This window comes from Lissotriton helveticus, chromosome 2_1 (assembly GCF_964261635.1).
Source record: "Lissotriton helveticus chromosome 2_1, aLisHel1.1, whole genome shotgun sequence".
Classification (NCBI taxonomy): domain Eukaryota; kingdom Metazoa; phylum Chordata; class Amphibia; order Caudata; family Salamandridae; genus Lissotriton; species Lissotriton helveticus.
Genome location: NC_136059.1, coordinates 804556498 through 804582581, shown reverse-complemented (window position 1 = coordinate 804582581; position 26084 = coordinate 804556498). Strand labels below are relative to the sequence as shown.

The 26084-nt window shown below is 41.2% G+C and overlaps 1 protein-coding gene across 2 annotated transcripts in view; it reads right to left on the bottom strand.

Annotated features, from left to right (window-relative positions):
* The window catches only part of COMMD10 (COMM domain containing 10), a 1018276-nt gene that overhangs the window by 972621 nt on the left and 19571 nt on the right, over positions 1-26084 (bottom strand). For both annotated transcript variants that reach the window (XM_078675543.1, XM_078675544.1), the window contains exon 2: positions 19494-19584. In XM_078675543.1, the coding sequence (XP_078531669.1) occupies positions 19494-19584 (91 nt within the window). The remainder of the gene's footprint in view (positions 1-19493; positions 19585-26084) is intronic.

Below are 26084 nucleotides of genomic sequence, written 5' to 3'. Positions count from 1 at the left end.
TGCATGGAGAACAGGGAAGTGCGCATGACTAGTTTGGGCGGCCCTAGAGGGTCGAACAAACAGTCAGTGAGCACTTAGGAGTAGGCAAACCACTCCTCCCCTGCTAGGAGAGAAGAGCAGCCCGCTCGCCACAAAGCAGGACACAAAACATAAAATGACAATTTTATGGGGAGAGGGGTTGGCCTAACGGCTAAGGCGCTCGACCTCGGACCTGGGGATCTGGGTTCGAGTCTCGGTAGCGACGCCAAAAAACCCCTGTGATTCTGGGCAAATCACTTAATCTCCCCGTGCCTAAAATGAAAAGTGTGTCCTCATGTAACATAACTGGTGCTATGTAAAGCGCTCTGATAACTGATTCGGTTCGGTTCTAGTTCGCGCTATATAAAACTCTACAAAAAAAAAAAAAAAAAAAATACCTCAAAGTTATTGTCACTTTATGTTTCTCACTGCTTAAAAGCAGTTGGGCGACGCCTGAGCCGCCTCCGGGCACTACCAAATAATGGTATTTATAGCATTTATTATGTAAAGATGATATCCAGTTCAATAAAAAATGTAATTAAAAAAAACCACCATCTCTCTTGTATAAGATTCATTGTCTCTCACCGTGTTCTCAGTAAGTATTACTATATATTTATAGGTTTTTTCAACTCAATATGCCTCCACTCCATGTGTACAATTAGGAGTCCTTTGTGAATAAAGAAGATGATGTTTGTCAGATCGTTCTAAGTTTGTTCCTGTTACTGGCTTTCTTGGGTATTCTTCACTGATATTCCAACTGGTATGCTGCATCACAAGCTATCTCAACTGTGAGGGGGTGAAGCAGGGAGATTACTACAGAGCTACACTGGCATTTGGTGTTCCCACTGCCCTTGTTTCTTGTAGTCTTCCGCTAAAGCCTGATGGGAAGTGTGATGGTCATTCCTCTGGCTGATTGGAAGCACAATACTTGCCTCCTTGTCCTCAATAAAACCAGAACTTCCCTTTACTATTTAGGAAAGTGTGCAGGTTTCATGGTTATTGTAGGAGTTGATGGATTGTTTAGGACTAACGTCGCAATTTCAAATGTCTCCAAAGAAGTGATTCGGTATCTAAAGCTTTTGGTTCAAGGCCATTATCATGAAGAAGATGAAGGAACCGTAGAAGACGTTGGCGAGCCACTGTACTATTGTCCTGAACTACTGGACACAAAAGGAATGACATTATTAGCAGACAAGATATACCTACGTCAGGGAGTGTGCTGGAGGGAGTATGTAATAACAGTCAAACTGTTGTAACGCAGGGGTGTCCAATGTAGGCCCGGAAGAGGCACATGCAGGTAAGATTTTCAGGATAAGCACTATCTAAGTTAGAGTCAATGTATGTAAATTACTGGCAGTGATGGACTAGACCCAGTTCTCGTGGACCTACACTGGCATAAATAAGCAACAAAGACTGCGGTTACACAAGCACAGCTGCTTGAAAACACACTTCCAATTTAATTCCAGGAAGGTGTTAAACACCACTGAGACCAGTAATGTGGAAGAGAAGAACACGGAAAAGTATTCACTGGCACAGAACCGATGCAGTTTACAAAGCATTCGCTTACACAATTTCAATTATCACTAAAAATGAAAGTGAATAGGCGGCATTCTGTCTCAAGTAGATACATTACTGAAAGGACCTCTGGCATCTATAATACATATTGAAATTTGTATGGCGAGGTGAACAGCAAGGCATTATGAGGTCAGCATGATCAGCCTTGTTCTGGAGGGCAGAAGGCAACCCACTCTTTCATTGTCTCATCCTGAAATGAACAGATTCACCCCTGGTCAGAGTTTTAGGCATTACCAGTCTGGGGTTCACCCGACAGGAGATTGTGAGCTGTTGGACTTCCAATAAATGCTCAAAATTGACCATTCTCAGCTGAGGAGAAGTAAGCAAAATATGTACTTTAGAAATGTTGCATATGTTTTCCTCAAGCCATCAACTGTGGTAGCTGTTCCAGTTGTAATAGCAGCCAAACCCTGCACTGAAAAGGTAATCCTTTTCTGCTTATGTCAGTGTCTGAGTAATGGACTTGCGTTTGTGGCTTTTTAGTGCAAACAGGCACAGTGCTTTGTTTCCTACCTGGCTTCAATTGTTCAATGAAGACAAACCAACAGGAGAGCCAAACACGTGCCACCTTCAAACACACCCACCTCCACCCAACAATACATGTTAGACACATCGCACATTCATACAACCCAGCATCGATGTATCGTAGATGGGCTGCCATGTTGCTCATAGCGGTTTTGCCAACAACATCCACCCTAACAAACAAGCATTGGAAATGCAATAGGTCTCGCAATTACGCGAGTCTGAACTATTAGCATTGTAAATGATAATGCCCTTTATTTTTGCGTTCTGGTTTTTAGAACATAAATAAAAGGCTTTGTCATTTACAAGGCCTATAGCTTAAATTTGCGTTAAAACGAGACCTATTGCATTGGAAATGCAATAGGTCTCGCAATAGATAAGTTTGAGTTTTGGATATGTAAAATGTCAAAGTTATTTTGTTTTGTGTGAGTGGCGTTGCGTGGGTGAGTGGCGTTGCGTGGGTGAGTGGCGTTGCGTGGGTGAGTGGCGTTGCGTGGGTGAATGGCGTTGCGTATGTGAGTTGATTTTGTATTGTGTGAGTGGCGTTGCATGGGTGAGTTACGTTGCGTGGGTGAGTGGCGTTGCGTGGGTGACTGGCCTTGCGTGTCTGCAAGAGGTGCTGTGTGGGTGAAAGTGGCACTGCGTGGGTGAGTGGCGTTGCATGTGTGAGTGGCGTTGCATGTGTGAGTGGGGTTGCATGTGTGAGTGGGGTTGCATGTGTGAGTGGGGTTGCATGTGTGAGTTGCGTTGCGTGTGTGAGTGTCATTGCGCGGGTGAGTGTGGCGTTTCGTGGGTGATAGTGGGCTTGCGTGGGTGTGAGTGGCATTGCGTGTCTGAAAGTGGTGCTGTGTGGGTGAAAGTGGCACTGCGTGGGTGTGAGTGGCTTTGCATGAGTGAGTGGCGTTGCATGGGTGAGTGGTGTTGCATGTGTGAGTGTTGTTGCATGGTGAGTGGCGTTGCGTGGGTGAGTGGCGTTGCGTGGGGGAGTGGCGTTGCGTGGGGGAGTGGCGTTGCGTGGGGGAGTGGCGTTGCGTGGGTGAGTGGCGTTGCGTGGGTGAGTGGCGTTGCGTGGGTGAGTGGCATTGCGTGGGTGAGTGGCATTGCGTGGGTGAGTGTGGCGTTGCGTGTGTGAGAGTGGGCTTGCGTGGGTGTGAGTGGCGTTGTGTGTCTGAAAGTGGTGCTGTGTGGGTGAAAGTGGCACTGCGTGGGTGTGAGTGGCTTTGCATGAGTGAGTGGAACATGTTTTGTATTTACGTGACTTAGATCTATTGATATTACAAATAACAATGCTTTTATTTTTTTTTAAATAATTAATACTTAAATAATTTATTTAATTTGTAATGTCAATAGCTTACATTTTTGTAAATAACTTTTGTCCTATCAAAGAAAAATAAATCACAATGAAATGAAGCGGGCCAAAATGGTAATTTTAAACCTGGGTTTGCGTGAAAATTTCTTTTTACTACAAACCTCAGTAAAAATGAAGAATATAAAATTCCAAGACAGAGCTAGAGCATCATTGGCCGGATATGACAAATTGTTTATTTAATACGGTCATGGCTCTACGACCAGCTAAAGACATCGGTGGAAAAGAAGCTGGCGCCTCACACCCAGCAGCTACACTGCGCAGTAAAAGTCTCGAGTGTCATTTAAAATTTAATAGTGCGTCTGCTGAGCGTGCGGTCAGCGAGAGATGAGAATCAATACAGCTGGGCACGCTGCAAACACCAAAGACGATTCTGCAGCATGGCAGCCGCTCTTTGACTTCCCTTCCCAAATACATCATATTACCCGATAAAAAGGAACAACGGATTCCATTCCCTCATCGTGAAGTCCGCGAGACCTTGCTCACAACTCCTAGAGGTGTGCCGAAGTCACCAGGTTCAACGATATGAAGAGCAAATAGGGACAAATAAGGATGTTTCGCGGACAAAATTACCCCCAACTACTAGTGTCGAGCTTTTTGGAACCCCTCGAAAAAACACTGTAGGGGGCAGGGAGAAGTTAGGATGTGTTAGGAATGTTTCTTCACAACTAATTAAACGGCGCGAACAAAAGATCCAATCATCAGGAGATAAAACATGCACAAACGTGCCAGTCACAGATAAAAATGTTTAAAACGGTCACACAGAACAGCCTTGCTAAAGAAATAAGTTAATGTCCTGTAAGTCTGAAGGTTGTGTTCATTTGTTAAAAAAAAGAAAAAATAACCCATCACAAAATCAAATAAAACAAGTTACAATGAGCGTGCACCTCTCGGGCCGAGGAGAAAGACTTCACCTGCCAGTGAAACAAGATTACACGGATCCAACCGCCCGAAGCCCGCCAGGCATTTAAATTAGTGAAAGAGCGGCCGGAGATCAAAGGAAGGGTGAAAAAAAAAGCAATTAGAGGGGAGGAGATGGGAGGCCAGCGCAGCCACTGCCAAACGAGTCACGGCCTGCGGCCGTGAATAGGTGACGGCGGGGTGTGGGGGGCGAGGAGCAGAGCTGTGTGAGGATCAGATGGGAAGGCTCGTGCATGAGAGACAGTCACGTGATTGGGATTTACGTGCACTGTCCAAAATCCGCCGCTGCCTTTGAGGTGGGGGGAGGAAGCGACAGGAGCTGAAAACGTGCTCGAGGGAGAGGTGGGGGAGGAAGCGACAGGAGCTGGGGGAGAGGGTACACCGAACAGGAGGAAGGGAAGGCTAAGAAAGCAAGCTGGGTCAAGGAAGGGGGAGAAAAGGAGCGCTGGGACGTGGAATACATGTACGTAGAAAGGCTGTGTTTGCGGGGAGAGAGAGGGGAGGTGCTGGTGTGGGAGGGGGGAGGTGCTGGTGTAGGAGGAGGAGTGCTGCTAGGGCAAGGCTGTGTTTGCGGGGAGAGAGGGGAGGTGCTGGTGTGGGAGGGGGGAGGTGCTAGTGTGGGAGGAGTGCTGCTACGGCAAGGCTGTGTTTGCGGGGAGAGAGGGGAGGTGCTGGTGTGGGAGGGGGGAGTTGCTGGTGTGGGAGGAGTGCTACTAGGGGAGGAGAAGCCCTGGGCGTGAATGCTCGTGCATGTTTGCTCACGTGATTCACGTGAACTGCAAGAAAACCACGGGGCTGAAAGCCCTTGGTTTGAACAGGATTTTGCCGACATGAATTCTCGCTCCGCTCGATGCGCATGCGCGCATCGATAGGTCGCGAGACCTAAAAATCCACACAGCCATCAACACTAGGCCTAGACTGCCTGTCATTGCTGGGCAAAGTGCATGCTGCCTGCCTGAGAGATAGAAGGGGAACTCAAATACCTTCCAGCAGACGTTTTCAGCACCAAAATATATACATATATATATATATATATATATATATATATATACATACATATATATATGTATATATATATATATATATATATATATATATATATATATATATATATATTGCATTACATCACACACCGATACGCACTTCCTCATTGAACATGGCACCTCCACAGGACAGACCAGAGATGAACCAGAAGACATCATTACATGATGACTCAGACTTGAATCTGTGATGGAAACCCCAGAATCACGTGCTGATCCAGCCAGCTAGGCAAAGCCCACAGTGCTACGAGATCATACTAAAAGTAGATTGGGCGCACAAAAAATGGCAATAACATCAGCGCCACTAGGTTGTAAGCAGGTTTGCTCGCCCAGGAGGTAATCTCCCTCAATGCCTCCAAGCAGGTTTGAACCTTAGTGGCCAACAGATATCTGAATGAATGGGTGATTGCACTGAGGGATGAATGAGTGAGTGGGGTACATGAAAGGATGAAAGAGTCGAGGAGAAAATGGATGAGCAAGGGCATGAATAAATGAACACATATGACCAGTGAGTGCTCATGGTTTCCTCCATCTGCAGCAGGACAGGATGTGTTTTGCACAACGACTCAGTAAGTCTTTCAGGTTCAGAGCTGAACCAACTTGTTTATTTACGTCTTTATTTATTTAAGAGTTGTATATGAAGCAGCATATAGCCCCACGGGTACTTCAGAGCGCTGTATGTATCTGAATACAAGAACAAGATTTTGCTTAGCAGGAGCCCAAACAAAGGTATGGCATGGACCCTATTTGATAATCTTAAATCAGTACCCTCCAGGTCTGTAAGCTACTATCAATCGCTTTCTCAAACTGATGCTAAGCCTTAAGACAAACACCATCTTGAAGACTTAGTAGGCAGTTTTCGCGCTAGATACTCTATCATTCAAAAAGGTTTGCGAGGTGCCCTGACACGTTTTGAATTCTATTGGCAACACTTTGTGTACATTTTACAGTCTGCATTTAATAGAGAAACTGGACGGCAACCGGGAGGATCTAGTGGATACTTGTTTTTGGGGCATTAGATATAGCTGTTTCTCCAGCTATACCATCAACCAAAGTTTTATTATCAAAGACAATGAATAGGGCCTCCGTGGTCTGGACTAGGGTTAGTTTAAATTATTTAAAGAAAGAATTGGAATGACCAGCCGGCCTGGATGTGAGACCATTCTTAGAGGGAGATCTTCAATGGCCCTACAGATTTCTGTGCTCCAAACTGGGATCTTCGTACTCTAAAAACCATTTAGCCTTTATCTACTAGTGTGTTTAGAGTATATAGATTTTCCTAGAAAATCTAAAAAAAATCAATCCGTCTTTTGTTTTGATTCCTGTAATATAAACTTTGAATTTTTTGAATGTCAGATAGTTAGCGAGAGTGCAACCAGTTTTGCTTGCTCCATTTAGAAACATTTCCTATCTGACAGTACTCAATAACCATAAATCCTAGAAAGGACTTTTATTATATGCACATTTGAGGGTTTTCAATTTCAGACACATGCCCTGTTAGATAAAATATTATCAAATTAAATGTGTAAACCCTCTTCCCAGTTCGACATTTGCACAGTTATGTTCACTTTTTATGAGCCGCTACAGCAATAAAGATGCCTTGGATATTAGCCTTAATTGCATCACAATTTCAAAATATGAATCACTTCTGGAGTTTTTTTGAAAATAAAGTTGCAAAGCAACATTAATTGGATATCATTCTGGGACCTTTAAAATACCATCATTCAGCCTCCAAGATGTCACCTTTCATTAGATATACTCATTCCTTGTCTCTGGTTCGGCCCCAGAAGAAGCAAATCTTGGTAATAAATTACCATTTACTAAAAGATACTCTGTATGCGAGTATGACGGCTGGGGAAAGAAGCACAATAAGAATTCATGTACCATGGGATGTCTTAGCCTCCATGGGTATTTCAGGTTTAGATGTTAGCAAAGGAATAGTAACAATTTATGAGATCTATGTTTGGACTTATATTTACTTTGTATGTCCAAGACTTGATCAAGCACCAGATAAAAAATCCCTCCCACCACCAATCCAGCAGTTCGAGGGAAAGTGATGAAACTTTCCATAGCCTAGGGGAATCAGCAGCGGGTTCATAGAAATTTAGAACAAACATGTCTCCACTCCAAAACCTTGAATCATTGTCATCATAGACTAACACTCATCTTCCTGCATTACTACATTTACAATTCTGAATTTGCAAATTAACTTTTTTTTACTATTAAAATGACCACCCCATTTTTCTAATTTATGGAGTCTGAACTAAATCAACAAAGGCACTGTATCCACCACTCAATTCTATTTTAGTTTAAAAACGTCATTTTCTTGGAATCTTGTTTCTGATAAAAAAAAGACCATATCTCCCTCTGGGGAAATTATAACAGTAGCTAGGGCTTCTGAGGTTCTATAAGCAGTCGTTGCTCTTAATTCTTGTTTCATGAAAATCCTTAGCTAAACGCTCTGTTGAAACCGCAATTATTTTTCCTTGTTGATGCAGGGAGCCAGAGTAAGGTAGAAGGAGGCTGGTTTGACTTTTGCATGTGACGTAAATGAAAGCGAACATCGTAAGCTAAGATCCGGAGCATGTGTCAAGCTGTGCTCTTGCTGTGTTGGACGTTGGTTGCTTCTGCTGAATAATAAGCTTTGCCCAAGGAGCAAAGCAGGTGAGAAGACCAGGCGAATCAGGCTACCAAGCAGTGGCGTAAGGAAAGTTGAGGGGGCCCCCTGTAAGGTACACAGAGTGACCCCCACTCTGGATTTAATCCGGAGTGCCAGTTTATTTATATAAAAGGGAATGTGCTGCATGAGGCCCTATATTGAAGAGTGCAGATCAGTTAAAGGAAGTCAACAGTTTTAACATCACCAGATGCCACTTCCGCTGTTCGCTTAATTCGAAATAACTGTGCGAACAGCTAAGGATTCGATCTTTTTTTTCTTGCTCTTAGTTACACATTAAGTTTTTTTGTTTCAGTTGAATTTTTAATATGATGCATAGGAGTAACAGGTTGTAAATCCGGATGTACATTGAAGTGTATGTTCGTCAACTACTTTTTACCTCAGAAAGGACTAGAGCTGTTCTTGTCATATTCCACGAAAAGCGTCGTAAATCGCAGAAAGGCGGGAAAAGTCATCGAAAAGAGGAGAAGGGTGGGCAGAGTTCAGGACATCAACAACACCGTATCCATTCTGAAGGGCTAGGAAGAAGAATAAGAGTTTTATTGTAGTAGTAGTCCTACTTTAGTAGTACAATAGCAGTAGGAGTATAGTAGTTGTAATAGTACAGTAGTAGTAGTACTGTAGTAGTGCAGTAGTAGAAATACTGTAGTAGTAGTAGCACTGCTGTAGTAGTTGTACAATAGTAGAACTGTAGTAGTACAGTTCTAGTAGCAGTACTATAGTAATAGTCGTGGTATTAATAATAGTACTGTAGTAATAGTAGTACAGTAGTAGTAGTACTCATAGTAGTACTGTAGTAGTATTACTGTAGTCACAGTAGTGGTAGTACTGTAGTAGTAGTAGTACTGTAGCATAATGAATAGTACTGTAGCAGTAGTAGTAGCAGCACTGTAGTAGTACAGTATTTGTAGTTGTACAGTAGTTGTAGTAGTACAGTAGTAGTGGTAGGAGTACTGTAGTAATAGTAGTGGTAATACTGCAGTAGTAGTAGTACTGTAGAAATTGTAATAGAAGTACTGTAGCGATAGTAGTAGCATTGTAGTAGTACATTAGTTGTAGTAGTACTGTAGTTGTAGTACTGTAGTGAGAGTAGTGGTAGTACTTTTGTCATAGTAGTACTGTAGAATTAGTAATAGAAATACTGTAGCAGTAGTAGTAGAATTGTAGTTGTACAGAAGTTGTAGTAGTACTGTAGTAGTTCAGTAGTAGCAGTAGTAGTAGTACTGTAGTAGTGGTAGTACTGTAGTAGTAGTAATACTGTAGAAATTGTAATAGAAGTACTGTAGCAGTAGTAGTAGCACTGTAGTAGTACAGTAGTTGTAGTAGTAGAGTAGTAGTAGTACTGTAGTAATAGTAGTGGGAGTACCTTTGTCGTAATAGTACTGTAGAAATAGAAGTACTGTAGCAGTAGTAATAGTACTGTAGTAGTACAGTAGTTGTAGTAGTACTGTATACCAAAAGCCAGCAACCAAAACTCCCCACGTTACATTTCCTTCCAAACAGGCATCACCATCACTATCTGGCAAAATGCTCAAGTTCAGGGGTGGGTACAGTCAAGAGACAAGTATGTACAGCTGGTTTCCCGGCCAGTGTAGAACAAACTAACAGAACAAATATGTGCCTCTGACAGGAAAATAAATGTATTTGATTGTGGGGGGGTGCACAAGGGAGTTGCAAAGTACAGGTGAGCTATGGAAGTAGTAGAGTTGGAGGGGAATGCAAATAATGCAAAACAGACACATCAAAAGATATTATATTTTCATAAACCTGTCTTGCAGTAAAAAATATTTGTTGTCTAAGGATGAATAGAAGGTTCTAAATTGCTACTGGTTTGCTGATCAAAAGCTGCTCTGGGAGATTTCTGAAATATACCACATGTAAAAGCACTCAAACATGAATTTGCTGAAGAACTTTCATGCATCTGAACAAGGAATATCGTAAGAAATAGAAACGTACAAGGAGAGTACATAAATCTAAACCCTTACCATCTCTCCTTCACCTCGGGTGGCCCACTTCTGCAGGGTTTTACAAATTTCTGATGAGGAAACGCAACTGCTTAATGGGTTTGTTTAATCTCCCAGGAGGAATAAATACTTAAGAATTGACAACTTTGTTTTCAGACATCAGAGGCGGCTATAGAGGCCAATGCAGGCTTCTGCTTCACATTGCCTCACAGCAATAAGTTGTGCACTCCTCAAGCAACAGCCAATTCTGTATCTACTTTGCAGTTAAGATAGCAGCAGCAAATGGTTCTCCTCCTACTTCATGGACAGCAGAGGGCGCTGGAAGCATCAGGCTTTGGATGAATTGCCGAAGCTGCATGGTAGAAGGCGCCACTGCAGCATCACTCACTGTGGAAGAACATTATGTTGACTCCACCACTCTCTGGTTCACTAGTGAGAGCTGCACCAAAAACAGGTTTCTGCTGCAGCCATGCAGGTGACAAAACGTGTTCAGGTTGTAGAGCAACACAGAGCAAGGTGCTAACATGCGAGAGGCTTGTTCCTCTACGTAGAAGATGCAATTGAGGTGTCGCTTGTTATCAGGGTACACAAATGACGACCCCGTAAGGAAGCAAAGGCTGATGATGGCTGACGAACACCACCGATACCCACTTCAATCATGGCTGGCGTTCCCCCTTTCTCTGTCTTGATTGCATTAAGTTCCCCCCCCCCTGAATAATACAAATGCCATTACATACAAATGAGGCACACGTGCAAGGTTTGATGAGGTTTCTTACACTTATTGTGCACCTGTTTGGTTTATTGGGTTTACAATTTCAGAACAAGATTTATGTAGTTTCCACAGTTGGTAACTATTAAAATAAAGTGTCCAAGGATATTGTTACCTTTGTTTTCAAACAGATGACGTTCCTCCTAACAAGTCTAACATTACACAGCTGCGCTTCCTGCCTTTAACCCCCAAATCGTCATGCAATAGGGTAATATCTTGACATTTTCAGTAACTACTTTCATGAAACAAATTAGGTGCATTGTTCTTTGATGTAAGACCTCATCAAGAACTACGTGTTAGCCCAACTTAAAACATCTTAGCACAACGTTGTTTTACGACCATCATTCTTTGTATCAGAAAACAAAAAATCGCGTGATGCAAATACCAGAATAGATTACTCTAGGTTAAAAGTTAAATCCCCACACACAAAGGATCACAATACTCACCTTCTTTTGCTGGAGACTATCATTCATAATGCAATCTGCTGGAGGAAGCAGAACACATTTCTGCAACTCTCAACTTCACCCCCATACATTTTAAGAATCATTTCCGTATCATTGGCATAGGTAAGCAATCAATATTGAAGTTTAAAATTACTTCGGATCAAACACTGGTCACTTCAGAACTTACCACCAGAAGCATATTGTATAACCTCCCATCCTCTTGAGTTGGGGAAGCATGTATGTGATTCCACTTACGGCTAATTCCAATAATGCCACTATCATTATGGTTATTTGATGGATACTAACGTTAAAGATGCAGACTCTGTAGAATGAAAGAGTCCCGATCTCTCATTTTATCTTTCTGCCCCTATCTGTTTGACATGTGCGCAATATATTTGATAGCATAAAAAACAGCGACATGCATGCTATTCATTTTGCCCTAGAATTCCTGGAGCAGGGTGCAGATAATAAAATATGGTCTTCTGTTGCAAAAAACATTTGGAAATTGTCCAACATAACCACTGACATATACATTTAATGAATTACGGGAGTACTGCCAATTGCCTGTGAAATTAACCCCTTGCATGCTGGTGACGAACCCCAGCCCTCACTCTCCACGGTGCTCGTGTGCTGATGACGGCTGGGGTTCGTCACGGCCCCGCCCTGTTCGTTTGTTTACCGCACAGCGGCGGAAACGGGCCAGCAGCGAAGGGGTTAATGACTGTGACTAACAAAGTTCTTAATTTCTGGTAAATGGACCTATTGCTACTTTTGGCATTTTAATATATATTCATTCAATCTTACAGTTTTGATTATCTTCTGATATTAAATGTACTTATTTTATTATGGTCTGTGCTGGTTATATTGGTAATTGCTAATTAGGTTGCACCTAAGAGCAATTAATAAAATACATTATTTTTATTATTGAGCTCAGCCTGGAAACACTCCGACATTCTCTGCAGAGAGGGTCTATGTACCTGCAACTGCAGGGCAAAATGAGTTCAGCCAGCTGCATCAATATGTGGAGCAAGAGACTATGGATCTCTGATTGATTACCTTTTTGTAATGGATATGGATGTTGCTAAACATTTAGAAACTGATCACCATACACTGGTAATATGTTGTACACCTTTGATTAAATCTGAATTCATAACTAGCAATAAATGTATTTGTTGGAAGTGGCTTGAGTTGAGCTTTCTACCCCCCCCCCCCCACACACACAACCATATTGAGGCATTGTAAACTGGGGAGTTGGACATACTTGTCCAATGGAAAAAGTAAGCATGAAACTAAAATATTGTGGGTGTCGGGCAAGAAGAATTCCACATCCCTGCACTTACAGGGCCAGTTCATAGTTTAAATAACCTTTTCTCTCTTACTAGTCGAACTTTGCTTTTGGACCTAGTAGTTATAGAGTTTGATGGAGCATAATAGTTTAAAGAGGATTGCCTCTATTAAGTCCCACTATTAAATGTGTTTTATGACAATGGGCAAAATAGAATGATGACAAAAAACATGAGATCTTTTACTGCATCGTAAAAGCATGCAGAAATGTTCTGAAAAATGGGAAAAACATAAACAGAGCAGAAAAATTATTATATGTCCATAAAATGTAGACATGTGTTTTAGAAATAAAATGTGGTTAACTTAGAAATGTGCTGCTGATTACCTAATGTGACACAATGAAAAGAATGCTTACATAGAAAATCAAATCTGATTAAAATGTTTAGCTTAAGGATGTTGAATAGTAAAACTTTTGCTGCAATTACAAAAATATATGAACTACAAAATTAAAACGTGTGATATGTTTCGTTTTGTAGTGCCTAATATTGACATGTAACCTTTGGAGAGAAGACTAATTAGTGAATACAGTAAGAAAACTGAATTACATATGTTAATGTCTGTTTTATATTAATCTGAACTTGGTAATGGTTTTAATAAATGTTCATGTAGGCCTCAATTAGACTTTTTCCTCATTTAAAAAAGCAGACTCTAGCTGAAGTAGTCATTTCAGACGCTATGATAACTTTTCCGTGTGTTTCTTTTCATGCTTATGAACAATTGGCCTTTTCTGATTTAGCAACACTTTTGACAGAAATGTATCAATACAATTGCTAACCCAGAGAGAGAGTCTGGGAATGGACAGACAGCGAACAAAATTAATTACCTAACTTCCGAGGAAATTACACAACTAATGCTATCACATCATCAAACTCATCATATTCCAGAGGAGTCATGATCTTAGTAAAAAAGGGGGTAAACTTTATCGTCAATCACACACAGGTAGATGATTATGGCCGATATATCATTGGAACAGGTCACCTTCGGTGACACCATCTACGAATAGTAAATGTATACGGGCCAAATATTGACGACCCTGATTTCTTCACTCATATACGGGATCATTTCAGAGATCTACCTGAGATGGAGACATTATGGGGGGGGGGGAATTCAATCTGGCACTAAATGACGACCTTGATAGATCAGGTGCTACCAAAGAATCCCATACTCGGGCAGTGCGAATAATACAAGATAGTATAGCAGAATTCAATTTAGTGGATGTGTGGAGACTGCGGTATCCATTTACTACAGCGGCTATGGATAGTTCCACTATTCATAATAGTTGGTCGCGTATAGATTACTGGCTCACAACTACAGCGGTGAGTACATGGACTCGCTAGGTACATCACGTGCCAAAGACAATATCATATCATAATCCAGTTCAATTTCTATCAATTTGCCTAATTATACTCCGCACCGTATGTTTGGCGATTCAATGCCAAAGCCTTGCTAGATGAACCATACAACGCTGCAATCCGAACAGCCATAGAGGAATATTTTCAACTACATAAATCCTTCGTTGACGATCCTAGCTTGGTGTGGGAAGCATTCGAGGCCACTATACGTGGAGTGTGTATTAGTACCACAGCAGGTATACTAAAAGACATTCGTAACCAGCTTAAGAAATGTGAAGACAAACACAAACTACTAGAATGAGAATATGAACACACCCACAACACCACTCTGCTAGGCCAGATACGTGTCACTCTATCTGAATACCAGGACTTTGCAGAAAGTGAACTTAAATATGTGTGGAGGAGGCCAAAAGCACGTACATACGGAGAGGGTGGTAGAGCAGGCCACGTACTAGCACACAAAATCTGCTTTGAACGCAAACCATAGGCAGTCACTAGAGTTAAGGATATACAGAGTACCCTACAATACGATACACAGGGCGTATTGAAAGCATTCATGTCCACATATGGGGAGCTGTATGCAATGTGACATACAGCAGATCAACCATAAATATTTACATATCTTGAGGACATTGCATTACCCTGGCTATCTGACCATCAACGTGAATATTTGGCGCAACTAATTACAGTTGAAAAAGTCACATATATAATAAAAACTCTGCCCAATGGAAAAGCACCTGGTCCGGACGGGTTCACGGGTGAATTTTATAAAGAAAATGTCGAACTCTTAGCACCGCACCTGGTAGACATGTATGGAGACGCACACAGCAGACAAATACTCCCACCCACACTTAGAAGAAGCTATGATTATAGCTCCCCTAAAGCCAGATAAAGACCCTGAAAACTGCGAGTCCTACCACCCGCTTTCTTTAATAAATACGGACACAAAAATACTAGCAAAAATTATTGCTGTACACCTCCAGCCACTTATGTCTAATATAATACTCCCGGACCAATTGGGGATTGTACCCCCATCGCTCCACGGCGCATATATATATATATATATATATATATATATATACGCACCTTATTTGCACTATCCCATCAACTCAATTCTGAACTCAAGGCGCTGCGGTACTGTTGGATGCCGCCAAGGCATTCGATTCAGTCGAATGGCCCTATCTTTTCACAGTACTACAAAAAATGGGTCTCCCCCAATCCTGATACAATGGATTAAAATGTTATATACGAAACCTGTAGCACGTATAAAAATAAATCAGTACGTTTCGGACACGATACAAATTACAAGTGGAACTAGACAGGGATGTCCCCCTCTCACCCCTGCTTTTCGCCATCGCCCTAGAACCATTAACATGGAAAATTTGGCACCACCACAAGACTACAGCCTTTCAACTTTTTCAGCGCCCTATAAATATTTTCATCTATGCTGATAACATGGTGCTGTATGTCCGTGAACCTCAAGACAACTTATCTCCCCTTCTCCGGGAATACATTAAATTTAGGAGACAATCAGGCCTTCAAATAAATTGGAGTAAATCGCTCATCATTCCACAGACTGAAATTACAAAACCACACCCAGTGGACTTTCCACTGGAGTGGCAATCAGACCCTGTTCGATACCTCGGCATCTAGTATCACAGAGACCCTGTGGTAGTTATACGTGCAAATTATGGCACCGCAATAAGTAACCTAGAGGATAAACTAGAACGATGGATACACTTACCTCTCTCTCTGGCAGATAGAATGGCTATAGTTAAGATGGTCATACTTCTCCAGTTTCTATATCTTTTTAATAATATTCCCATAACTCCGCCAAAATCAGTATTTCAAAGATTGACAAAAAATGTAACAAGCACGAATTGAACTACGAGCGCTTACACTTCCATACTCAAAAGTGTGTTTCACGGTCCCTGACTTTCTGCTCTATTATCTCTGGGCCCAGGCACAATACACGCACTATTGGTATCATCCAATTTGTTACCTCCCACATATGGCAGTTAAGGATGGAGATGCCCATCCAATTCCACTCTGATATATTCTGCCATACCCCCGTGCACATGTCCCGAGACACGAAATAAAGACCATACACATTACCAACCTAGCATGGCAGAAGATGGGGAAATTGGAGCACAAACTCCCTTATATGCACCAGCAATGCTGCTACTGCACCAGCCAGATATTTCAGTGTCTCAGGAGAAAGTGGGCATGACACTGCTGCAGCAGGTTGGTATAGATGCAATGGGTGATATCTATAAAGATGGAGTATTCATAGAACCAGATGACCTTCTATACATTAGCAATCAAACACTCCACTTTAAATGTACTTATCACAGACTGAGAGGTGCAATTAAAGATCTATATCCTGATTTTTCTGCAGAACCACCAACACTACAAGCAATACAAATGATCATCACCAACTCACACAATATTCAACTAGTGACTTAACTATATGTACTTTTACAAAAGGACATAGCAAACACTACACACAAAGCACGTGACAGGTGGTCAACTGTTCTAGATACACCCCTTAGTGAGGAGGAATGGACAGCTTGCTGTGCTCTGAATGATCTACTTACTCCAAGTGGGAACTTACGTCTCATACATGTTAAATAGCTACATCAAGCATATCATACACCAACTAAATAAAAAAAATGTGGCCTGCGCTCAGATGCATGTTGTAAACGATGTGGTATTGATTTTATAGATTTAGCATGGTACTGCCCACATATTAGTGAGTACTGGAAAACTGTAACAGACATACTAAGCACTGTCTTGGGGGCACAAATTGACTGTACCATCGTATATGTCTGTTGGGTCTTGTGTCAACTGTGAGAGCAACCAAACGTAAATGTTGTGCCGTTGCATTTTTGTTGGCTAAGAGACGATTGTCTATGTATTGGTTTGGTAAGAAATACCCTACAAGTAAAAAATGGCTGCAAGATATGGTGTATTGGAAGGACACACTCCAAACCTAAGAAGAAGAACTTCCATCTCGTTCTAAACCCAGAGACTATTGGACCCCGTTAACACTGTACCTACAAGCTCATTCAAATGGATTAACTACAATTTATCATGTACTCTGCTGTGCGTCCTGTTCATAGATTTGTCAATAAGATATATTGTAGTGTACTAAACAACTGTATACCACTCGCAGGTTGAGTCAAAAGTGCATATCAGCCTGTATCTTTTTGTTTTCCTTTTTCTTTCCCCTTCTTTTTGATGTATATGTTTGATTCAACTGACAATGAAACTTAATTAAAAAAAGAAGGATGTAACTAATAATGTGGTTGAAATTGATGATTCGACAAAAGGATTACTTGATGCTTTCAGATTGCTTAGTGAGGTATTGCTCACACCATGAGCAGCCCACTGTGGACAACCAAAGGAAAACATAATGTACGACAAAACTGATACTTTGTGGGATTAAACTAAGAGCTTTTGGAAGGATAATTGTACCCATGGAGGAGGAGTTGGTGCTGGCTATCATTTTCAATTTCCCAGCCTGGCATGCTGTTGGAATGAACGTTGATTTGTTATACCTAGCCCATTTTGAACTGAACATCCAAACTGATTCAACCTGTACTTTGCCGGTTGGTAAAGTGTGCAGTAATAACTCTTTGGCTGGAGAGTTATGGACTCAATCCTGTGACTCCTTACGTTTCATCTCTGCATATTTGGTTTGTGTAACCCAGATGCTGAACTAAATCTTCCTATGTTCTCTCTCTTATGCCTTAGGTAATCAGCATAAGTCTATTTTATTGAATCTGTCTGACATTGTGTGACTAATTGTACTAAATGGATTCTATATACAAAAGCTTAAATGTGATTTGTGTTTCTTGACCATTCAAATTGAGGCTTAGATAAATGATATACATGAGCAATTTTATCGTTTCAAGTCATTCTTGGTGTGAAATCCTTTGTTAATAATTTGCTTACTACGGTTATAGGAGATATCTTAATGTATGCATGAATTTGGCATTTTCTTGCTCGAGGTCCTCATAAGGATTTACAACATGTTCTCTTGATAGCCAAGTACCCGCTAGCTCACGTAAAAGATTCATCGGAGGATCTATGGTTTGTATGTAGAAGATTTTGATAATGGGCCCAGAGAGGAAATAGTTTCAACACTGCGAAGAAGATGAAAGTAATGTGTGTGTAAAAATGTGTTTAGCTGTCTGCTAGAACAAGTTTATCTTTAACAACCTCTTCATACCCTGTCTTTAGTCAAATAACCGATGCCAGTACATTATGGCCATTGTAATATAGAAATGATAGCTGTAGTAGTATAGCCCAATTCCTGATTTGCTCCTTTTGGGACTTTTCACAGGAAGGTTGTGAGACTGGTTTGAAAACAGTTCAAATTGTCATAGCATAGAACCTGAGCACCTGTTCAAAAATAGCATCTTTACAGGGGTCCACCTTGCACTGGAGTGCTGCCACCCTTTTGGTCACAAGAAGCCACAATGAAAAATCCATAAAAACAAAGAAAGGGCTGTGCACACTTCAAACCAGCAGATCAGTTTTAAGTGCACTTGATGGGTTAAATAACCCTTTCTGGTCTAGCTTTGCATTATGGATTGTGTAGCAATGTATAATACAGTCCAGCTTTCATAAATGTTTTATATTTCATCTTTTGGCTCAGTTGCCAATGCCAAAGCATTATGGTCAATCTAAAAAAGCAATACATTTTAGTGCCATTCCCTTCCCGATACCTGTTTTACACGTTTTAGAGAGCATTGGAGGCCTGTTACAAGGCTGGTTTAAAAACAATTCAAGTTTCAACTTTTTACATCACCATGCCTCTTTATAAACGTATTCATGATTTCTGAGACACAAATCTGGTGTTCCCCGGTTCAGATAAATGCCTTAGAAGTAAGTGCTTTTTTGCTGGGTATATCTAGGTTCAATACAATATTAGTGGCATTCAATTCGTATTGTAAATACCTGCCTACATTATGTAGTTATTCTAAATCGTTTGGATATTTGAATTGTGTACGAGTTTTGTATTGGCCTTCATTGTAACAAAATATTGAAAAAACTAAAATTCATCTTTACATCTCAATATTTCTACATTAGCATGATTTGCCCAAGTTAGTTGCTCCATTCATACTGCGCACAGAAGCAGGGACAACCGACACCTATACCACAATCCCCAGGTTATTCCAATCAGGACAGTGACATTGTGCACCTTAGGACTACAATCTACACCCTGAATTGTTTGAATAATGCAATTTTAGAAATGAAATAGGAACCTCTAAATATGACCACTGAGCAATAAAAGCCATTTGCCATGACAATCAGAATCATGGCGGGTTCCTGGTTTAAAATGTAATCGATACAATAATTTATTTGCATGAATGCATACATGTCTCCCTGGTATAAAATATTTCTGTTTAGGGTGTATGAACCCACCAAACCATATAGTCAGACAAAAAGACACAATACTGAAAATAATATTTTTTTATTTTTATCTATACAGACCTTTAAATGAAGTTTCTGCAAAATACGGGACAGCAAGCGTGGAAATTTTCCAGTGTCAATCATATTGATGAGTGACACCGCTTGTTTAATACTAAAGTGAAGAGAAAAAGAGAAAAAAATATATGAATGTCAATATCAAAGTGATATACCAGTTCAAAGCTACACTTTCAACATAGTGTTGTCAGAACCTTAAAATGGCTGCAATCTCACAGATGCCTTACCATCTCCAGTTGCAATTATATAATTTCCTAGGTATTTCTAGTTTAGAACCTTAGTAGTTCTAAAGAACTACTTCTATATTCCCAAGTAAAAAACAAAGCTATGCCTTTATCACCCACAGCTGCCCAACCACACGTCTTTGTCTCAATGTCAAATATCAGGTTGTGGTCTTTGTGCAAAGCATTTCTTTATTGTTAAATGGTTTACAAATGATATGCATCTTAGTGAACTGAAATATTTCGATTTATATTACATTATACCGATAATACGTACACATAAGGCTTCATACCCTTCACAAAACGATGAAGTGCCTTGGTTCATGGGTAGCCCTCTGCTCCACAGATTCAACATGGTGGATGGGTGTGGGTTTGCAGTGTGCACAATCTGGTGTGCGAAATGTTTTGGTGTCATGCTTGATGACCAGAATGGAAAGTGCTTTTTACCTTGTCCATCCTTTCGCAGTCTTTCTTTATTAGTGCTTTTTGCACTTCCCCTTCACAAAATACAAACATGAAAACACGTTTAAGAAGAAAATCAATGTGCAGCAAGCAAAACAGGGAGACATAAAAATGATATGAAAAATAGTTGAACATTTTGGGATGGTTTAGTCCACAGTGAGAGACGGGGCTATTTGGAAAGGGCTCATTTCCACCCTGCATCAACCATGAAATTGTAAATAAGAGCTTGTTTATTCATAGCCTGGCAGGACGTTTATAAAGGATAAACGTTTGTAGGATACAGGTCAAATTTATAGTGACATATGAGCTGTGCTACAGAGTTTGCTTCAAAAAGAATATCTATCAGTTGTATGAAGGCGATCCTGTAAAGTGGGTTAAAGTGGGATAAATGTAGTTACAATTTTGCAATCGGGGATTTTTTTTATTTTTATGATGGTTCTCACGTAAGTTTGCTTTCCCACAGTCAATGATTTCCAGACCACTCGGGATGCGCTCCCTTTTCACCAGTTTGAAATCCTGTCTTCAGACCAGGCCTGGGAACATCTTGGACTGCATCCAGGCCACTATCTTACTCAGCAAACTTTCCCAGGATTCCTACGCTGGTGCCAAGGGAATATTAGCAATACAATATTTCTTGAATCTTGGACAATAACTCTCGTTTGCCGTCAGTCACAGGCGACACGGACATGGTCGAATTTGTGGTGTTGGGCCCTAGGCCCACATGAGGTATTGAAACGAGACACGGACACCAGGATAGTGGGCTAGTTAATGGGCCAAGAGCACGTGCGCTCCACCCCCTTTATTGACTGGGTCACCTAAATCGTGACGCCAGTGGTGGGTGGGGGCAAAGTGTAGATTACATCAGTAGAACAACTAGACCGTGTCCAGCAGGACACTACAAAATTTGAGACATTTCCTGTTACTTGTTTCGTTTTTGAGACCAAGTTTGATGCCCTTGCATTGATAGCTCTCAACCTTTTAGGTCCCACATTAGGAGCTCATGTGGGTGTGGGAGATACTGTACTTCGCTCCCTTTTGGCTTTCTAGCAGAGCTCGTATTTACCACCAGTGAGTGAGCTTGCTTACTTATCTTCAGTCTGGGTTTATATTTTTTACGCATAACGGAACGATTGACAGTGATGTCTGTTTGGCGACTGTCTAGATTCTTCAAGACCTGTTCTTTTCAAACTGCAGTTTCATCCACTCTGTCTGGGTCAGGTGTTAACTTTGACTCCAGTAGCCTTACCAGCAGCTGAAGTGAACTTTGCGTGAGACTTCATTTTTTCAGTTTTTGCTCCAGAATTAAATTTCCAAAAGATTGGTTATTTTGCCTTGTTCACCAAAAATAGCACTATGTGGTCATGGAAGAGGCTGAGGTCGTGGTACGCCAGTCCCATTTAAGTGCTATGCAGATTCATTTGAGGATGTAGCCTTACAGCCAGAGCTGCCATCTTTGGAGCAGGGGAACCAGGTTCGAGTCACGGCTCAGCATCCTGTATTTCTGGGCAAACCACTTTATTTAGTTCCTGTGCCTGCAAAAAATGAATGTGTCCTTGTGTAAAGTAACTGGTGCTCATGTACAACCAATACCTTCGGGTCGAGTTCGCGCTATATAAATCTACAAAAAAAAATATATATATATATATATATATATATATATATATATATATATATATATATATATATATATATATATATATATATTCACTCAAAAAACTATAAGTTTTAGTGGTGTTATAGTTAGCTGGACATTTTACTCATACAAAACCAATGAAATTGCTCATATATAGTTAGTTGTACTAACTATATTTCGCGCACCCGCAATCCACTGCTGATGATGTCACATATTAGATCATTCATGACATGGTCAGTGACATCACTGATGACATCACAAATGACATCACTGATGACATCACTGATGACATCATCCAGTGAATGTGGTTTGCTTCGTTATTTAAATATGCATTATATATATAGCAATTTACATTGAAGAATGAGTGGATATATATAAATAAATATTTGGATGGAGGATTTAGTAGCAGTGTAATTGACTGTTTACTTGACCAATTTATAATGTCTCACTAAATATAGTGGATAGTGACTAAACTGTGTGAATATCTGTATCACTTTGTCAGTTGTTGTGTAAACTGATTCTACAGTTGGTTACTAGCTATGTGAAAGTCTATATTAGTTATTATTGATTAGTTAACTGAGTATTTGTATGGGAGTGTGAAAGTGTGTGTGGTTCGGTGGGGGGTGTGTGACTGTCCAAAGATGTGTGAATAGTTGATTCAGTAGATATATGAAGTTAAAACTACATGTTCTAACAGTTTGGGTGAGGGAATCTCTTTATGGGTGTGGTGATGAGCAAATATATTTCTCAAAGGTACAGGTCCAACAAACTAGAAAAATAAAAGGCAGTGTATGTGTCAATTGTTGTATATAAATAAGTATACATAAGACACAATGATTGTGTGAGTGACTGTATGGATAACTGTATATTTGTAATAATGATTTTATAATTCACTAAGTATGACTTACTATCTAAATGAATAGAAGAAGTGGTGTTTGTATAAGTGTTTTGCTAAGTAAATATGTAAGTATGATCCATTGTTTGCATAAGTGAGTAGGATGACTTCATATGTGAATAGGATGCGTGCTTTTGTTTAATGTCGATATAGATTTATTTATTTATTTTTATTTTGAAAGTTTTATATAGCGCGAACAAGATCTTTACAGATATCAGAGCGATTTACAAGTACAAGGGGGTGATAGAGTAGTAATTGAGGTAATTAAGGTACAAGGTGCATAGTTACATAGGTAGGACAAAATACAAGGGGTAGGTCACAGGTGAGGTAGTGTCGGTCCAATGACCATAGTCAAACAGTTGCGCCAATAGTATCACAGTACAAAAATAAGGATCATATACTTGTTTAAGCGTGCTTAAAATGCTTTTGGAGATAGCATGAAGGAATAGTTGAGGTAGGTGTGTGCAGGGTGTATAGTCACACAGGTGCATCAGTAGTACGAGAGTAGGGTTAAGGTGGTGTAGGTAGAGTGTGCAAAGTCAAACAGGTGCGTCAAACAATATAAAATATACAAAGTGGGAACGTATACAATCAAGTAAGTCAATAATACAAGTAATACAAATAGACCAAGGGGTCAGGCAGGTAGTACAGAGCGGAATCATGAGAAATACAGAATAATAGATCATGTGTATTTAGCCATGAGGATCGCTTTTACTTCTTTCTTAAAAAGTTTGTTGGAGGAGATGAGCCTGGTTTCACTAGGGAGTGCGTTCCAGATCCTGGGTGCCATTCCTGAAAAGGAGCGTTTATAGGTTTTTTCCTTCCGAAATCTTCGAGGCTTCAGCAAAAGATTGTTTGAGCTTCTAGTATTTCTAGAGCCCCCAGATATTGTCAGCTTTTGAGTGAGGTAGGCGGGTGAATTCATGTGTACAGCCTTGTGCGTCAAGCAGGCGATTTTCAGATGTATTCTGGCTTCAAAAGGTAGCCAGTTCAGAGTTTTAAAGTCAGGGGAAATATGCGAGTGTTTTTTTGAGCCAGTGATGAGTCTCGCTGCAGCGTTAAGAGACGCTCTTAGGGGTGCCGTTGTAGTTAGGGGGAGCCCGCAAAGTGCGGTGCTACCGTATTCTATGTGCGGGATGACTAAAGATTGTACTGCAGTTTGGAAGTCTTTGGCCGGAAGGAAGGGTTTAAGTTTTCTCAAGGTATTGATTTGGAAGTTCGCTCCTTTGGTTGCCTTGCTGATGTGCTGCTGCATGTTGAGATTGGCGTCAAGTGTTATGCCTAAAGATTTTGCTGAGTCTACTATGGTAGGTTGTACATTTAGAGCTGTTAAGTGCTTAAGCCATGTTTGAGCCGTAGAAATTTTTCCGGGAGGTGAGATCAGGAGGAACTCAGTTTTCAGCGCATTGAGTTTGAGGTGATTCTCGGCAAGCCAGGATTGGGTGTTTCTGATCGTGGTGTTCAGAAGCATGATGTCCTTAGGAGTTTGTATTTTGAGATAAAGTTGGGTGTCGTCGGCATACATGTGAAAGTGAACATTGGATGTTTGTAGCAAAGTAGTGAGAGGTTCCATAACTAGGTTGAACAGTGTTGGGGAGAGGGAGGAACCTTGAGGGACGCCTAGCGGTACAGGTACCGGAGAGGACATCAGGTTGTTGCTTTTGAATCTTTGTGAGCGGTTGTGTAGAAAGGAGGTGAACCACTTGAGAACAGTCCCAGATATGCCCATTCTTGTGTTTAATCGATCGATTAGGTTCTCATGTTTAACTGTGTCGAATGCTGAGGAAAGATCAAGAAGGATGAGGAGGCAGGTATTGTTTTGGTCTAGCATTTGGAGGGCGTCGTCAAATATGTGAGTCATGGCCATTTCGGTACTGTGCCCTGCTCGGAAGCCTGATTGATGCGCGTTGAGGAGATCAAACTTATCTATGTGTTTAGTCAGTTGTAGCTGTACACATTTTTCCAACAGTTTAGCGAGAGTGGGCATATTTGTAATAGGGCGGTAATTGTTTAGATCAGAGGGATCTGCTGTTGGTTTTTTCAGTAGCGGTGTGACTTGTCCGACTTTGAGGGCGTTAGGGATGGATCCTTGTTGAAGAGAGCTATTGATAATCTTAGTCCAGAGTGGGAGGAGAAAAGGGGTAAAGACCATAACAGCGTTAGCAGGAAGGGGGTCAGTGAGGTGATTGGATGGTTTCAGCGTGCTGAGCAATCTGCCAATTTCTTCTTCAGAGTAGGTGCCAAAGGAAGACCATGTAGCATTGTTCTTTGGTTCAGGTGCTGCTGTGTGTTGGGGGTTGGAGTAAAGGATTGCGTCATTGAGGAGATCGCTTCTTATGTTGTCGGTTTTTTGGTTAAACAAAGCAGAGAAGTCTTCACATGAAGGTGAAACGCTCAAGGTGCTGAGTGTCTGGGGTTGTTCTTTGGATTGTGTCCTGATTAGCTCAAACAATTTTCTTGGGCGGTTTTTTGCTTGGGCGAGCTGGAGGCTGAAGAAACCTCTTTTTGAGCGTTTTATTTTCCTGAAGTAGGCGTTTCTCTGTTTCTTCAGGGTTTTTAGGTGCAGTGCAGAGGGGGCAGACCTCCAGGTGCGCTCTGCCATTCGCATGGCCCGTCTATCATCATTGAGGCTCCCGTCATACCATGGGTTGGAGATCTTGGACGAAACTCTTTTCAATTGCAGGGGTGCAGCCTCATTGATTATTGTGGACATAGCATTGAGATAGTGGTCAGTCAGGAGATGAACGTCCGTGGCGCCGGGAGGGGGAAGTAGGAGATTGCAGCTGTTAGGCGGTAAGGAGTTTGGGTTGAGTTTCTTCATGTCTCTTTTCCAAACTTTGGGCTTAGAGGCTTGAATTGGGTTAAGTTTAATTTTTTCATTGATAAGGAAGGAGACAATATGATGATCTGACCAGTCGCAAGGTTGGATTGACTCAAGTTGAATAGCGTCCTCTTTGGAGATGATGAGGTCTAGGATAGAACCTTTCTCATGGGTCGGGCTATTGCAAATTTGGGTGAGATCAAGGGCGTTGAGGAAGCTTTTGAGGCTATTTACCACTGTGTCACTGCTGTCATTCCAATGGAGATTGTAGTCGCCAAGGAAAATTTGGGTGTTTTGCCGTCCTGAGTTGGTTGAAATTGTGTCCATGAGTTGTTGGGAGAAGGAGAACTTGTCCCCAGGTGGGTGGTATATGATGTGTAGTGAACATACCGGTTTGCTTTCGCTGATGATATCAAGGCAGAGGTATTCACAGGAAGTAAGAGAGGGGGCGGACGCTTTAATAACTGAGAGGTTGCTTCTATGGATACAAGCAATTCCACCGCCTGTTTTTTGATCCTGTCAAGTCTAATGATACAGTAGTTGGGTGGGACTAGGATATCCATGA